We start from the raw sequence: 13,618 nt of genomic DNA on the forward strand, positions 1-13,618 counted from the left end.
TTTATGTAAACTACATATGAACTACAGAAGAAAAAATACAAAGCTACTTTTACTTAATACTAAGATTACTACTATTTGGCTCAGTGTCAATTTCTTTTGTTCATGTTTCTCTTTCACCCAGATTCTTTCTATCACTCTTCTCCGCCTTGAATTTTTTTTTATTTCTTTACTTTACATACTTCTTTACCTAGCAGATAATAGCATGAAATCTGCCACTGGTCACAAGTACCAACAAAGAGGATGGGAGCAAAGGGAAGATGAATAGGTCTAAAAACACGAAGTAAGTAAGTCTGAGGGTAAAATGTTGGACATGCACATTACTCTATTACCTTTGAGGAATTACTGAAATTGTCCAGACTTACCATTACTTCTTCATTTTTCTCTTCTCTTTTTATTTCCTCCTCATCAGTTTCTGCCGTAGCTCCTTCTTCATCGCTGCTAGAGGATTCCATAATTTCACTTATGTCCATTTTCCAGTTCCGAGAAACACTCTTTGTGTTGAGAAACGTGCTTGCTTCCTGTAGCCCTACAGAAGAAAGGGCCCTGTTTTTACCTCATCCAAAGTATTCACAATCACAAAGCATTTTTAAGTTTCCTTTTCATGTTCTTGTACATTTCAATGTTAACTTAAACCAAATGATAAAGTAGGTACTTCAGTTTTAAAAGATCAGTCTACATGCTTTATATTTCAAGACAGTCAAATTTTAAAAATCAAGCACCAGTAAGTCAAGGAGCTTAGATCGAGAATAGCCATCCGTATTTTCAAGGCATATGTCCTCATGAACACTACTAAGATTTACACCTGTTTATTTACACAGCAAAGACAATCACCTATACTTATTCACATATGTTCTGTGCAACTGTGAAGCTGTTCTGTTTCTGTATGAAAGTAACAAATACTGGAATAAAGCTATGAAAAAAAAAAATCACAGCGAAAGTACCATAAATTTCTTTGTTGTTTACAAGTTATTTGCATCTTAAAGTTTTGATATACAGATACTTTGTTTAAGAGAACTGTGTTGGAACAGAGAAAAAATAATGAATACGGAAGTGATGATATGGGGAGAGGTCAAACTTGTACAATGGGAATACCCCTAACTGTTTAATGAAGAAGAATCAGAAGAGCATCCAAAAGAGGGACATACTGCAATGAACCATTCACAATATTGCTGGAGAAGAAAATATTTAACAGCATATTTAACAGCTGCTGATAAAGAGTAGACTTCAGAAAGTTGTCTGCTCTCTTCTTGAAACCATTTTTACATTTCATTCCTCAACGTCCCTCACAGCCAACTGTGTTCTGCATTTAAAAAAAAAACCAACACAATCCTTTCTTCAATTTACCTTAAACTTTTGGCTGTATTGAAGTTCCGTTATTCTGAAATAGTTAGCAAGATATATGGGAAAACTTAATCAAAACCACCTCAAACTGTCTTACTTGAATTATGTTAAATCCTTACTTGTAAAGGAGCTGTTCCACACCTTGACTCAAAATGGAGGAACTGTTGGTGGCAGGTTTGTTTTTTTTTTAATACATGTTTTAAGTTTTTTCCTTAAAAAATGTTACATTTTGAGGTGCGACTGGAATGAATAGCACTAAAATTTTAAGAATGATGTATATTAAGGTGAGAATCTGGCCTTTTACAAGCTCACTAAAAACATGAGTATTGTAGTCACATCATCCAAGCATTCAGAAAAACCAACCTCTGTAATTATACTCTTAAACATTAATCACAGGCTATTCACAGAGGCTATTCTAATAAAGTTTACACCTTGATGCCTGGGTATTTTTCACGTAAAGACAAAGTATTTTGAGCTGTAGCACAAAACTGTGGTTTTAGGAGAGGTAACTAAATATTCCATTGTTTAATGACATTTCAAATACTGTACCTTCAAAATATTCTCTTCAATTTGCATGAATTTGGAGCAGAACAAAAGAAGAAAGTCAAATCAAGTAAACAACACCTTTACTAGTTGCTCTATTGATAAGGCAGCTGTATCCACAGTTTCTCTAATTTGTCACATTTAAAATTGTTTATGAAATATCCAAGAGCATTCATCTCAAAACAACATGTGGTTACTAATTTGCAAAAGGTAAATTACCATTGTATGAGTTTTTGTTTTTTTTTTTTTTAAATCTAGAATTTATTCTAATTTACCTTTTTTAGGGGAGGACTCGGATTTTGGTAAGTTTAGAGCATCTAGTTCTTTGATGTCTTTTCTTGCTACTGCGTAACTGAAAAAAGAAGGTGGTTCTGTTATTTTCATAACACAGTAAAGCAAACACAGTAAAGCAAGTGTTTGACTTAGAAAAATAGCAATTTCTAAAAATTCTTTAAATTTATTATTTGCTTTCAAGCTCCTCTCTAACAACTAAATGCGTAGGGCATTTGTCATTGTAAGCCACAATATAAGATTCAAAACCAGGATAGTTTCCAACATTCCTCTGAAATTCAGACTAAAAGAACTCTTATAATTAAAATTAAGAAAAGTTTGTAAAGTTTCTGTATCTACAGAAAAAAAAAATTGCACAAATTTGAAAAGTTAAAATACCCGCCATAGGCTGAAAACACCTTCCAAATTTAAAATGCTCACACCATTCAACAGCTGCTACCCAAAATAGCAATTGAGTTAAAAGGAAACAAAACCTCCATTTTCAAAATGCATTTCGAGTAGCACAAAAGAACAGTGAAGCCAAACTCACATATCTGCACTGATACATGGTTCGTGTTTATTTTTAAATTACAAAAGTGCTTTCATAGCAAAATATATGGAAGCTACTCTGTTCTAAAGTTATAATAAATATTCAGTTACTGAATTACTACAATAGAAATGCTAACCAACCTGCAAGGAAAGCCTTACAAGTGAGTTATTATAATAAGATTTTTTTCTTCTTTCATTATATTCAGAAAAACTGGAGTAAAACCTCAGGAATTGGAGGCCGCCATTTTCTGAAGTTAAAGCCATAATACTATGGGAAAAAAAGTAAAACAGAGCAAGGCTGCATGTTTTTCCAATAACACTCCACCTTTGGTATTTAAGGAACCATACAAACCTAGAAGGCTGATGATACAAGTCTACATTAAGAGGCCAGACTGAATAAAGCCTTCAGCTACCTGAAACATGTTTCAGTAACCAAAACCTCACATGCTAGTCAACATCAAGACTATTAAAAATCACAACTTGTTCACTTTGAAAGAGAGAAAGAGGGGTGACAGGTGGCCTTCACCAAGGATGTTAGTTACAATATGTTGAGACAGATGCATTAGAAATGCTTTAGAAAGAAGATGACAAATAAGGGGAAACAGCTTTGAAAAACAGATTTGGTATTCTTTTGAATATGTTATTCCTTAAGTAACACGCATCTCTCTCTTTCTCTCTCTCTCACTCAAGGTAATGGGACAATCAGATATTGAAACTACTGCAACAGGGGCCTGTAAAGTTGTAATAACTAAGACTTTCAGGGTAATTGTTAGAACCAAAGCACATATTATACAAACACATTATAGAACAGGAAATACTTAAGGTTAACATCTGTTTTTTTGAATTTGTTGATTTTAAAGACACCCAAACTGTACCAATCTGTAATACAAACACAATGTAAAGGGTAAGATGGGGAACACAAAAGAAGAAAATAGTTGAACTATGAATGACAAGGGTTAACAAAAAAAAAGTACTTCAATTCTGTTAAATTGAAATCAGTCATTAACCAGGTATGTTTCTCTAACCATGCAATATTTCTAGCCCTTAAGTGGTAAGCCATTTGCTTGCACTTTTCACTAAGAAACTGCAACAGTCTACAAGCAACAACATACTAAATTGCACCCTTTTGGAAATTTTGGAAAAAAATGTTAACGTCTTCAGAAGTAATGTCTTATGAAAAAAATGAAAAAATGGTAAGTCTAATAAAAGTTAGCTATTACTTACAATTTGGAATCTGCAAAGGATCGAACTAAACACTGGTCCTTTTTCACAGTGACGTCATCATTACAGCTGGGAGATACAACCTGAAGTTTCAAATAAAACACTTTTTTAAGCAAAAAAGAAAAAAAAAGCTTATCTTGAAAGGACTGACAGCAGGAAAATAGCTGTTTTCCTGTTTCTTCTATCATAGTTACCAGTTCTGAGAAAAAAAACATACTACAATATGGATTACTAAAGCCAACAATAACAAATTTCAAGAAGCAGTTTATCTCCAACTATTTATTTACTCTACTTGTCATGTACAAGCTAGAAAAGTTTACTATTTCATTTGTAAACTCAAAAAGTACTCTACAGGGGTGACAACACGGAATCCTGTTAATGCACTTAGCTTTTTTCTCCTGTTCGTACAAAAACCGTTTAAAGCATCTTTTTAAAATGAAAGTTGCAAACCCACTTATTTTACACCAACATCTGATCTTAAGCACTCAAATTGATAGCTAAGTAGCGATTTTTTTTTAGGTGTGAATAATGTAAACCAGTACAGATTTCATTATTTCACAGCAGTATCATCTCCAGAAGTCTAAAAATGTGATAAAAATGCGTTTGCAGTATTTGTATTACCACAAACACATTTACGTTCTGTTCTAGACCATGTATGGACAAAAACCATGAAATGCAGATTGATCTACCAGGATTCAGTGGAAGCTGCGCCACCCCATTCCAATGAGGCAGAAATCATCCCCAAACCACGACAAGACATTACCGGTTCTCAGCTAGCAAAGAACACAGCAAGTACATGGCTTCTAAGTAACTTAATCCCCTGCCTGGAACCACGTAAAGTTAAAATCTGCCGTTAGTGAAGGGATATACAGCAACGAGAACACTTGTAACAGTACCGCATTTCACATTTTTAACTGTGGTATAGTTGGCTAAGTCAGTGTCAGCTATTCACCCTACATTACATCATTATGTTCTCTCAGGGAAGGGAAGACAACTAGCCAGTGATTAGTTCATTACCTTTTGATATTAGATTTACTTAGGGAATAAAATGTTAAACTAAGTTGGAAGATTGCTATAAAGCCAAGCCCTTTCCATCTAAGGAAATCAAGATTCAAAACACAGGACTATGGTATATTCAGTTAAGTAAATGAAATCTGTAAAAATTAGTGAACGAAACCTGCCTGTCTGTTTAATATTCCAAGTACTTTTTAAATTTAAAATACGCACATCCCTGATGGATGACAGAAGATGCATATTCAGCTTGTCTAATAAATTGAATACTAAAGCTGTCTACTAAAAGTTTACTAAAGAAAGCAACTTTTGATATATATATCTATAAACCTTTTTGTGCTTACAAGCAATCTGCAAAGTGTCTGTCTTTACAGTACAAGCCTAGTCACTTGAATTTATTCAAAATATATTTATTGTTAGCAATAGCAATGAACATCTGTATCCTACACTGACTGCTATTTTTATTTGACTGTCAATTTCTAGAGCTAGAGAAACTAGCGATTCACGTAAATGTAAGGATGAAAGGAACTAATACTTCAACTTAAAATGCAAGTCTAAGGAAAAAGGCAATCATTAAACACAAAAAGATAAAAATTCCACTGCACTTAAGGCTCATAAACCTAGTTGCTCTTTAACTGCCTGGGAGTGCAAGTCCTAACTTACTCTATTTTTAGTAGAAAAATATCTTTGCATACCAATCATTTTATGTGCAGTTTTGAAAGACTTAAGAGCCATTAAACTGTAAGTTATACACAAATGATCATCTTCACTCTCCTACTGTTCACAGATACTGCAGAATATTCAGATTTTTAGAGAATACGAGCAGCAGAGTTTAGCCTGACCGCATTCACAACTTTGCTATGAAAGTTGTGAATTCTGCAAATTTTCCTATCCGGGAAAAGCACTATAAGAACAATGCAACAAGTCAGATGACATTCTTGTAAAAATAAAATAAATTAAGTAGTATGACATTAGAGATGTCAACGCTTTAAATCACTTACCAATGCTGGATACCAGTCTGACTTCTCAGAATTACAAGTCACACTCACAACTTTGCCAAGCAATTCATCATTGAGACGCCTTTTATCTTCATCCTCTTCTTCACTACTTTCTTCTTCCTTTTCATCTTCAGTACTGAATTATTAAAACACACGGTATTTTAAAGTTTTCAACTGAAGTTAACATTTGAGAGCAAATACAGCTTACAGCCAGATCTTTCTTGCTCTTCTGCAAAGCTTCACAAACAGAATTTTAAGAGCTGAAATAGCTTGAAATATTCTTGAATATTAAGTGATCTTACTTAGAGGAATTTGGTAGAAATTCTTTCCAAGAATTAGCATTTTGCAAGAGCAGATGTTAGAATTGGAGGCATGAATCAGGTTTGATTGTGTATAGATATGAAACAAAGATAGTCTCTACCCTCAAAATTTAAAAGCATCTTTTTCCCTACTTTGCACAGTATAAAGAAGGTTAAAACCTCCAGGTTTTAAGGAAAGTTAAAACAGAGCACTATCAAAACTCACACAGGAATAGAAGATCTCCTTCCTCTATTAGATTTCTTCCCAATAACTGGGGTTCCAAAGTGCTCTGGATTGGTTAGTGGTAGCTGGTCAAGTGTCTACATGGATAAAGAGAAAACAAAAATAATTTGCAATTTCTTACTATATTAAAAAAAAAAAGCTTGTACTACTTAGCTTTCAAAGTATATCCATCATTGTCTTACCTCACTTTCTGCAAAGTGCCTTTCTCCCTTCAAGCATAATGAAGTTCGTCTCAAGGTCCTTTCATCACCATCATCAAAAACTAGAATGAAGTCAAGAAAACACAATGGCAGAAGATGATCAGATCTCTTTCCCAAGCTGACAAAACAAGTCAGCTACTATTTATGTCACAATTTAGAATATTCTCTAAAACATGATTTCAAAGACCTTCATTTTAATGTTTCTTTGGTTCACAAACAAAAGGAAGGGTGGTATTCAAGATTCAGTCTCAGAACAGATAACATTTTCACAAAGAGATTCAAGTCAGTTCAAAGTAAGGCTTTTGGAGGCAACAGTCTCAGTCTAATTTAGACGTCCTAGTCATCAATACATTGCACTTCTTCGTAACATAGCTATTGGCTGCACACCAGTTACTATTACCTAACAATCTTTTTATTTTTTTTTTTATGATTGTTGTTTTTAGCCTATCCATTTATTCCATACATTCTTCATTTTAATTCTTTCTCTTCCTACAAACAACTCCTCAAAAAGACAAATCAATGGAAAGAATTCCAAGTGTGATAGTTTTTGCTACACTGTCAGTACTGTGCTACCAACAGCCTGAGAGTACTAGAAACTTGCAACTGTACATCTAACCGATTTAGAAAAAGTATAGAAAGAATAGTCAGACAAACATGAGTTTTAACAGAACGGGGTAAGTCAAAAGGAAGTTCCATTAATTTACAACATGCAGCTGAAGAAGTCTAGGACACAACGAGTTTTGGCCAAGAAACATCTACTATTTAGTAGGTTTAAATAAAACATTTTCACAAAGATTTCTTTTAAGAGAAGGAAAGAAAAGATATTAATCCCCCCCCCCCATCCTCCCCACTCCTACCCCAAATTTTATTTTGAAGATTTTTAAATGGTTTGGTACCTACAATTTGTAGTCAGCAATAATATTCCTTTTAACTTAAGTAAGTCACAGAAAGAGTTTGTATTTTAAGATGCACATGATATTTTGGCAGTCCTACATCCCTCGGTTCTGGTTCAGACCCCTCTGTCTGAGCCACACGAACAAGCTCTTCTCAGAGAGCAGAGACCAGGTGGCTGCAGTCTGGCATTCCAGTAAGGTAAAAGTTTATTTGTCCGGGTCAAAGTGCAGAATACAATTCTATATTTAAACTACTTGAAACACGCTTTGTCCAGTAGTGAACCTCTTTTTTTTTTTTTAAATAAAGTTTAAAGATTGTTGTGTTTATCCATATGATAATTTTGACTTCCAGTAAAAAAAATAAGAAATCCTATGATCTAGCAGGAATATGGAATGCATGGGTATTGTTAACAGGAACAGTTTGGTTACAGCAAGAAAAACGCTTAATTTATTTGTCAAAAAAAAAATGAACAGAATAGCCACATTCTCAAAATCTGAGATTAAATCCTTAGACTGAAATAAGACTACAATAATAGCTATATAAAAAGGTATGAGCACAAATGCAGTTACACTTACAGGAACCTTAAAGCTAAGATAAGCTTTAAGGTTCCTAGATCTTCAGAGTAGAGATACTGCTGTGACATGTTCCACTACCAAATAATCTTAATGGCTTAAACCATAATATAGTAAACATGAAGCAAGTAACTTTTTCCCCTCCAAAACCCTAATATTTTAAAACCAGCAGATAGCTATAAGCCTAATTAGCCATACTAGTCAATAATCTTTTCAAAAAACTTTAAAACAGAGATACCACAAAGACCTGTCAACCCCAATGTCAATACACTACTCTCAAAATCCTCTAGTTCGGTTTACAGCTTCAGGAAACCACCGCTGATACACTTTGCACTAAAAGGGAAAACAAAATATGAGGCCTTCCTCTCAGCACTGTACATTAACATGTGTGTATATATATATATATATATGCCACTATATACATATATATATATATACACACAAATATATACACATATATGTGCCACTCCTTTGAAGTTTGAGTTTCGTTACCCAATCCAAATGTATCACTCATGATCTCTCTACGTATACTTTGATATCAATATTTCAACAGGATATTTTAAGTTTTAGGGTGTTTAAAAAAAACAGCAAACAAAAAATATTTTATGGACCCTGCAGTGCTTGTCATTTCTCGTTGGTCTAGAGAGGTTTAAAAGCAGATTATCATCATTATCCTTTACCAAACGCGTTCAGAACTTCAGTCAAAATACTCATTTTTCACAAATTTTAGGGGACAGAAGTCTGGGGATTAGAAACAGGTAACTTTATTGGAAAACGCAAACAGAATCTGATACGTGACAGCAAAGACAAAAAATCAGTATAGTTTCTCCCCACTTTCAGAAGCTCTATTTAATTAAAAGTAGTATAGTATACGAAGAAATCAAGCAAACCATTCATAAACTGAAACAATTTTCAAAATGAGGAGAAGGCATGAGAGGTCCCTAATATTTTTCAAGTTTCAAAGTCATGCTTATTTAATTGCTTCAAGGGCAAAACGAAACTTCCTTTGACCATACGAGATTTTTTTTAGATACCTAAGAAATTCTCTGCTCATTCTAAAGCAATTTATGTTGTGGACATATGCAACAGCACGTGCAACTGACCACATGGTTGGACAACTCAGAGCAAGGCAATATCCTTGCAGAACAACAATGTACATTATAGAAAAGCAGAAAGAGGAAGAATTCCTTAGCTAAATCAGCCATCATGTTTTATGAAGTGTCAACAGAGGAAGGAAAGAACCATTTTTCCATACAAAAATATAATTTGAGTTTCTAAAGTGAAGCAAAACGAGTCTCACAAATTAACTGCGATAAATGAAATATTTTGTAATTGTAGCTACTTTAAACTTCCCTCCCTTCTAGTGAAAGTCTTTAAGTCTTACTTAAAAGGTAACCAGAACCACGCATCGATATTGTTAGCACCTTTAATATATATAGCTTTCCAGAACTAAGTAAAGGCCTTGTGGTTCCCACCTCACTTGCTATTTATGAAAACTCTACAAGCAGTACTGCTCATATTACTGCCACCTTTTGCACGACATTTTAAAGCAAGTCCGAGGTGCTTGTCTTTTCAACATATGGGATGGTATATTAGGGATTTCATGAACAGGAGCAGTAGGTAAGACAGCAGAGTGGTTTTGGCTATTCAGTACGTTGACAGTCTGACAGCAGTCGTGGCAGAACTTAATGCACTCAGGATATGCTATAAGCCCCAAATTCCTTCCACTGTTTAACCACACCCAGAAGTAAAAGTTCTTAACTCTAGTTAAAATGCTTATTACAAACAAAGAGACAAATTTAAAATGATAAATTAATGTTGAACAACCTGTATTAATTGTATAATTATATATATTGTACAATATATATACAATATAGTTTCTTATACTATATATATATATTGTATAATAATAATATTAATTGTATTAATATTAATGCTTTATCATTTCCCAAACAAGTTGTTGTTATAATTCCAAATTCTCTGCCAGCAGGAATTCTACAGGTTGTTCTCCACGAGAAAGACTTTACTGAACAGAGTCAGTTGTGTAAAGGAGGGATGGAAACAGGGATGGAAGATAGGGAGCTCTCTCTCCATACACATGTAATTTAGTCATCAGAGGACGTATTTACAGGGCCACAATATTTATCTTAGAAGAGGAACTTACAATCCTGTCCTTCCAAAGATGCGAGTAAGAAAAAGCAGAAGCCCTTTACGTACCACTGTTGCCTAACCTCGAAGTGGGCACGTACTTGTGGCGATGGGGTGTAGCAGCATGTACGTCTGGAGAGAGAATGACACACACGAGCAGGAACCTAAACCTACTACTGAAGAGTCAATCTAACAAAGTAGGGATGACAAGAGGAAAAGCTGGACAAGAGGCCTTTCTTCCAATACGTGTTATTTAATGAAGAACACTGACAGAAGGAAAAAAAAAAAAAATAGATGACGAAGCAGCACAGCCTGGAGGAACTGTCTCTGTTATAATGTTTGTTCTAATTTCATTCCCAAGATGCCCTACATGGTGCTCAATATGCTCCATACAGAGCATATTTAAACAGCGGAAACAAAATGGAAAAATTCAAACTTTCACTGCATCCCTTGTCAATAATAATAGTAAATTAACAGAAATCATTTTTTTTCCTGCTTGTGGAAGCCTAGGCAAGCCAAAGCTATGACGGAAAAACAAAACTCTCCACTGGGAATCAATGCAATGCTTCCAAAATGCTAGTAATTTGTGAGCTATCTGAGATGCCATCCATGAACACATCCACAACCCCGTGAAAGCTTTGTAGCTTTTTGGTTTTCAACTGTGCAAACAATATAGGAAGTACCAGGATGAGTATTTCTCAGCTGATTAAAAACTGAGTACCTCCAAAATGCATTTATCCGTGTAACTTTCCACACGCTACGGATGAGCACTGTAAAAGGCCTGTATGTGCCTACATATGCCATTAACAAAAATAATATTAATCTTCTTTTCACCAAGATGCTGTCTCAACATCTGTTCTCGTTTACTTAAAGAGAGAGAAAAAGCAGAACAAAGCAGGAGACTAGTGATAACATCCTCATAAGAGTTACAATATTACTCATACATAGAGCCATCAGTCTTACCAGAACAAGGCAGTCTTGTAATAGATGAGAGAATATGGAAAACAACCCTCAAGGCTGCATCTGCTTGCTGACTTCAAATCCAACAAGTTCTGGTACTGTTGTTGCCCAAAGGAGGAGATGTTCTATACAGCATAGCAAGTACTTTTATCTCATTCCCCCCTCCTATTGAAAAATCTTTAAGTCTACCAAGACAACAAAGGTGCACACCAACAAGTAGGAATTGTTCCTGTGCCACTACGCACACTTACTTATTTTCACTTGCTGCCTGACAAAATAATAGTTTGTGAGCTACCAGAGATGCTATCCACGAATGCATCCAGAAACCTGTAAAAGCTCTATAGTTTTTGTTTTTCAACTGTGGAAACAATATAGGAAGTACCAGGGTTCAGGCAATACTTGCTGAATGACCTTGGAGCCAGGGATTGCACTAATCAATGATTCATCTTTGTAACAAGACGCTGCAGAGTATTGTGCTACCGTAGAGACTACAGAATTCAGTGTTCTGTTTTTGTTTTTTTTTTTTTTTAAAAGAAAACTATTTTAAATGAGCTTCAGTTCCTTTGCAGAAAGGGATAGAAATACGGCTGAAAGCACAGAAGAATGAACTTGGAGAGTACTCATATAAAACTATCACCTCACAAAAACCTACTGCCTGAAAGTGTTTCTTCTTTCCTGAGATGTTACAGTAATCTTACTATTGTAACATAGAAAGAGATTAAAAAAAAAAAAATCTATCTCCTGAACATGTCCCAGTACAAAACATGGTGCTGCTATGCTCCTTTCGGCTTCTTCAGAAAGCAACGAATGCAGTTTTATATGTGCCACGGATACCCTAAATTCATGATATGCCCCACAGAAGGATTCCAGGTAAATATGGGATTTCTTCAAAATCCACCCAAGCAACGTTTTAGAGACAGAAAGAGCAAACTCACCGTGGGTGAGGGAAGTCCGGAGCACCAGCTAGATGGGGACAACCGGACAGTTCCCCTGCCACGCTTGTCATTTAGGAATCCGGGATGACACACACAGCCAGAGGATGAAGTGATGCTTCTGGGATGTAGTACTCAACAGGATGCAGGGAAGACGGACTGGTCAAACCAGCCGCACAAACATGACCTGTGCTGTGCGCATACTACGAGAAGCGTGCTGTTGATGTTACAAAAAGGCAAACTAGCAGGACTCTGGCATGGATAAAATCAACTGTCTGTCATGGCTCTGATAGCTTTTCTGATCCTTCATAAAGGAATAAGGCAAGTTAGGAGCTTCAAGTTGTAGTGGAGACAGGACCAAGTGAATTTTTCCTCTAAGCAGAAATATCCCCACTCAACAACAGGTGAGGAAAATACTACAGATAGATAGCTCCCGTTTCTCCTGCTACTGCAAGTCCTAGGACATCACAGCTCATTTTATGAAAAATGTTTTCAGAACTGTCAACTGGAATTTTTAAAACCCACAGAGCATATTTAGCATCTGACATTTCTGTCACCTGCCCTCCTAAGCGTGATACCCCTGGGTGACACAACCTGTGGCTCACGCTGTACTTCATTTCCACAGCAACTCCTGCCACCCCAAACCCCACTTGCACAAGGACGAGCATCAGGTGCCAAACTCCTCCCAGCACACTCACTCACTCAGCCGACAGCATTCCCTGCAAACCCTGCAGCGACCACACGCCAGGAGGAAGCCGCCACCACCACCACAAGAGCCTGGAGAGCGGCGCCAGCAGGAGCCGGGGGCTCACGGAGGTCTCAGAAGCGGTGCCCAGCCTACAGCACAGCCAAAGCTGGGCCATGTCGATGTACAACACGGCACCAGAGCCAAAGAGGAAAACCCTTTTGGCTTTGCATACTCATGTGGTATTGAAAAGAATGAGAGAAATAGTTTACTATTTATAATAAAATATTCTGCCTGAAAACCATAGTTCTCAAAGAAATAAAAAATCATGTTCTCTTGCACTCTGACCAGTACGTAAGCCCTACTACGGACAGCAAGGTCCGCTAGAAACTGCAAATGCCCCTCAATATTTTTAATTTCCTATTTCCTTTTCATTTCAGAGGAAAAATAACTGAGATTTAACTACGTTTTCTCTTTCTTCAGAATAACTTTTCCATGACTCTCTCTCAAAAGACAAGTCACAAGGCTTGTACGTATACAACATATTTGGTCTGTTTTTACTTCCATTTAAAGTTGTAGGTATGGTTAAATTACACATCCTCAACAAAAGATCTAAGCACATGCATGTTATTGGCCTTAGCCTTGTCAAAAGAAAGATGATACTTGTTTTGATGAGACAAGAAAAAAAGGTTGATTTAACAGCAGCTCTTCAGATGCTTCCTGAAAATACTGTTTTGCACTTTTATATAAA

General features: G+C 35.8%; 1 protein-coding gene across 2 annotated transcripts in view; it reads right to left on the reverse strand.

Moving 5' to 3' along the window:
* The window catches only part of ARID4A (AT-rich interaction domain 4A), a 48,071-nt gene that overhangs the window by 25,103 nt on the left and 9,350 nt on the right, over window positions 1-13,618 (reverse strand). For both annotated transcript variants that reach the window (XM_035551509.2, XM_035551508.2), the window contains exons 6-11: window positions 6,659-6,738; window positions 6,459-6,553; window positions 5,937-6,069; window positions 3,928-4,007; window positions 2,160-2,236; window positions 363-526 (exon numbers count right to left, since the gene is read on the reverse strand). In XM_035551509.2, coding sequence (XP_035407402.1) covers window positions 363-526; window positions 2,160-2,236; window positions 3,928-4,007; window positions 5,937-6,069; window positions 6,459-6,553; window positions 6,659-6,738 — 629 coding nt within the window. The remainder of the gene's footprint in view (window positions 1-362; window positions 527-2,159; window positions 2,237-3,927; window positions 4,008-5,936; window positions 6,070-6,458; window positions 6,554-6,658; window positions 6,739-13,618) is intronic.

The sequence above is a fragment of the Cygnus atratus genome, chromosome 5 (assembly GCF_013377495.2).
Source record: "Cygnus atratus isolate AKBS03 ecotype Queensland, Australia chromosome 5, CAtr_DNAZoo_HiC_assembly, whole genome shotgun sequence".
NCBI classification, from domain to species: Eukaryota; Metazoa; Chordata; class Aves; order Anseriformes; family Anatidae; genus Cygnus; species Cygnus atratus.